We start from the raw sequence: 2,847 nt of genomic DNA on the forward strand, positions 1-2,847 counted from the left end.
CCTTTTGTGTCCTATGTTTATTATTACTCTATTTATATATAGCCTAATGGAAGAAACAAGACCTGTAGAAACATCTGAAACTTCTGACGCAAGAATGGATCGGTTAGAGCGAATGGTGGAGTTGTTGACGGAAGCGCTAAGACAACAACCAAGACAACCCTTTCCACCACCTCCTCCGCCACCAGTTCTAGTGGAACCACTCAACAACGATGACATTATTACCCTGACACAGAAGTTTAATAAGCTGAAACCGCCTACCTTTCCGGGAGGCCTTGAACCGCTCAAAGCTGAAGCTTGGATTTTGGAGATTGAAAAGTTATTAGAAGTATTTCCATGTACTAAAGAACATAAGGTTCCGTTAGCAACTTTTACCTTGTAAGAAGAAGCGAGAAGATGGTGGATGCTTGATCAGAATCAGAAAATTGCCATGGCTTGGGCACAGTTTAAGGAAGTTTTTTATGAAAAATATTTTCCACAGTGTGTGAGAGATCACAAGGTGATAGAATTTGAACAGTTAAAGCAAGGTACTAGGACAGTAGCGGAATATGAAGCTAAGTTCACAGAGCTTGCAGGCTACGTGCCACACATGGTAGACACTGAGTATAAGAAAGCCAGAAAGTTTGAAGGTGGTTTGGATGTTGAGGTTTTAGATCGAGTTAATGTACTCAAACTAGAAAAATATGTTGACGTTTTGGATAGGTCCATCATAGTTGAGGTGAATGTTGCCGCACTAAAGCAAGCAAAGGCACTGGTGATTGAATGGAAGGGTAAAAGGCCGGGATCTAATTTCAAGAAGGGTTGGAATAACTTCAACACTCCCCCGAACAAAAGACAGAATACAGGATCATTTACTAGTTCAAGCCAAGGGACTAATACACCTATTTGCCCAGAGTGTGGAAAGAGACATAAGGGAGTCTGTCGCAGAATTTCTGGTGCATGCTTTCGTTGTGGAAAAGCAAGCCATATGATTAAGGATTGTCCTTTAGTTTCTCAAAGCATAAGCCAATCTAGGGCTAACTCAATTGCATCAGTGTCAGCACCAAGGGTAAATTCGAAAGCAGCTACGGGAAAAGAAACTCTAAAGCAAGGATGGGTTTTTGCATTGGTACCGGGTGATGTGCAGACTATAGAGACGGTTGTGTCATGTATTCTTCCTATCTGTTCTCAAAATGCACATGTATTAGTTGATTTGGGGTCCACACATTCTTTCGTATCCTATGCTTTTGCTCCAAAACTACTTAGACCCTTGGAACTGATGGACTATGTGTTAGTTGTAACCTTTCCGGCGGGAGGAACTATGATTTGTGCATCTATGTATCTTGCGTGTGAGATTCTTGTTGGAGATATGAGTTTGTATGTGGATTTGTTACCTTTAGACATTGCATATTTTGATGTTATCTTGGGAATGGATTGGCTAGCAAAATATTGTACTGCAATTGATTGTTTAACCAAACAAGTTGTGTTTCATTTACCTGATGGACCTGAATTTATATTTAACGGGAATAGTGTTACATCTTCCCCATATTTGATTTCCTCTATGAAAGCGAATAAGTTGATTAATAAGGCGTGCAAGGGATTTTTATGTTCGGTACTAACAGTGTCAACTACAGCTAAACAAGATGTAAGTAGTATTCTTGTAGCGAAAGAATTCCCAGATGTGTTTCCAGATGATTTGCCCAGGAATTTGATTGATAGGGAAATCGAGTTCACTATTGAGGTAGTACCGGGTACCCAACCGATTTCTAAGACCCCAAATCGGATGTCAACTACTGAATTAAAAGAGTTAAAAACTCAGTTACAAGAATTGCTGACTAAGAAATTTATCAGGCCTAGTACATCTCCGTGGGGCGCTCCAGTGCTATTTGTCAAGAAGAAGGATAGAACTTTAAGACTCTGTATTGACCATCGGGAATTGAATAAGGTGACAGTAAAAAATAAGTACCCGTTGCCACGTATTGATGATTTGTTTGACCAACCACAAGGAGCACAAGTATTTTCAAAAATTGACTTGCGGTCTGGATATCATCAGTTAAAAGTGAAAGCTGAAGATGTGGAGAAAACTGCCTTCTGAACAAGGTACGGTCATTATGAATTCCTCGTTATGCCTTTTGGGGTCACAAATGCACCAGTTGCTTTTATGGATCTAACGAATAGAGTTTTTATGCCATTTCTTGATGAGTTCATTGTGGTCTTTATCGATGACATTTTGATCTATTCTAAAAGCAAAGAAGAACACGAACATCACTTGAGACTTGCTCTTCAAATGTTGAGAGAGAAGAAACTGTATGCTAAATTGTCGAAATGTGAATTTTGGCTGGATAGTGTGACATTTCTGGGGCATGTGATAACAAAAGAGGGTATTTCTGTTGATCCATAAAAGGTAGAGGCTGTTGTAAATTGGCTGAGACCAATGAATGTGACAAAACTCTACCTTACCAGCCAAAATCTCTTTATTTCAGCTATTTTTCACTGGGCTCTAGCTCATATTTTGATATGCCATGTAGGTGACCCAGCTCAGGAAAGGACATAGTGGCGTCAACCTTGTTTTGGTTTTGTCAAGCTAACTTCTATGCCTCACTGCGAGGTTCCCATCTATCTGAGTTTTGAGGTGGCCAATGTGCACCCTTTTGTAACTCGCTCATGTATTTTGATTGGTTGCCTCTGGCATTATTTTTGTTTTCGGTAGGGGTGACTTTTCCCTTTTTATTGTCTATTAACGAACTTGTGACAACAAGATGTACTTATGCATGAATGTATATATAACTATAGCAATATCTTTTGTCTCATGTGTACTCACAGCTTATTGGACGTTTTCTTTCTCATATAATAGCTTCTGCTAACCCCATT

General features: G+C 39.6%; 1 protein-coding gene across 1 annotated transcript; it reads left to right on the top strand.

The window, feature by feature from the left end:
• Nucleotides 1–427: 427 nt before the first annotated feature.
• LOC114282313 (uncharacterized) lies at nt 428–2,071 on the top strand. Its single transcript, XM_028224966.2, has 2 exons — nt 428–1,551; nt 1,696–2,071. The coding sequence occupies exons 1-2, from the start codon at nt 428–430 to the stop codon at nt 2,069–2,071; spliced, it is 1,500 nt and encodes a 499-aa protein (XP_028080767.2).
• Nucleotides 2,072–2,847: the final 776 nt, after the last annotated feature.

The sequence above is a fragment of the Camellia sinensis genome, chromosome 11, assembly GCF_055761805.1.
Source record: "Camellia sinensis isolate YWXY chromosome 11, ASM5576180v1, whole genome shotgun sequence".
In the NCBI taxonomy this organism is placed as follows: domain Eukaryota; kingdom Viridiplantae; phylum Streptophyta; class Magnoliopsida; order Ericales; family Theaceae; genus Camellia; species Camellia sinensis.

Excerpts from the sequence above, each read along its gene's own strand:
- LOC114282313 (XM_028224966.2), top strand. The coding sequence starts at position 428 with ATGGCTTGGGCACAGTTTAAGGAAGTTTTTTATGAAAAATATTTTCCA. Across the intron at positions 1,552-1,695 it reads TCCTCTATGAAAGCGAATAA|GGAAATCGAGTTCACTATTG; the intron begins GTTGATTAATAA and ends TTTGATTGATAG.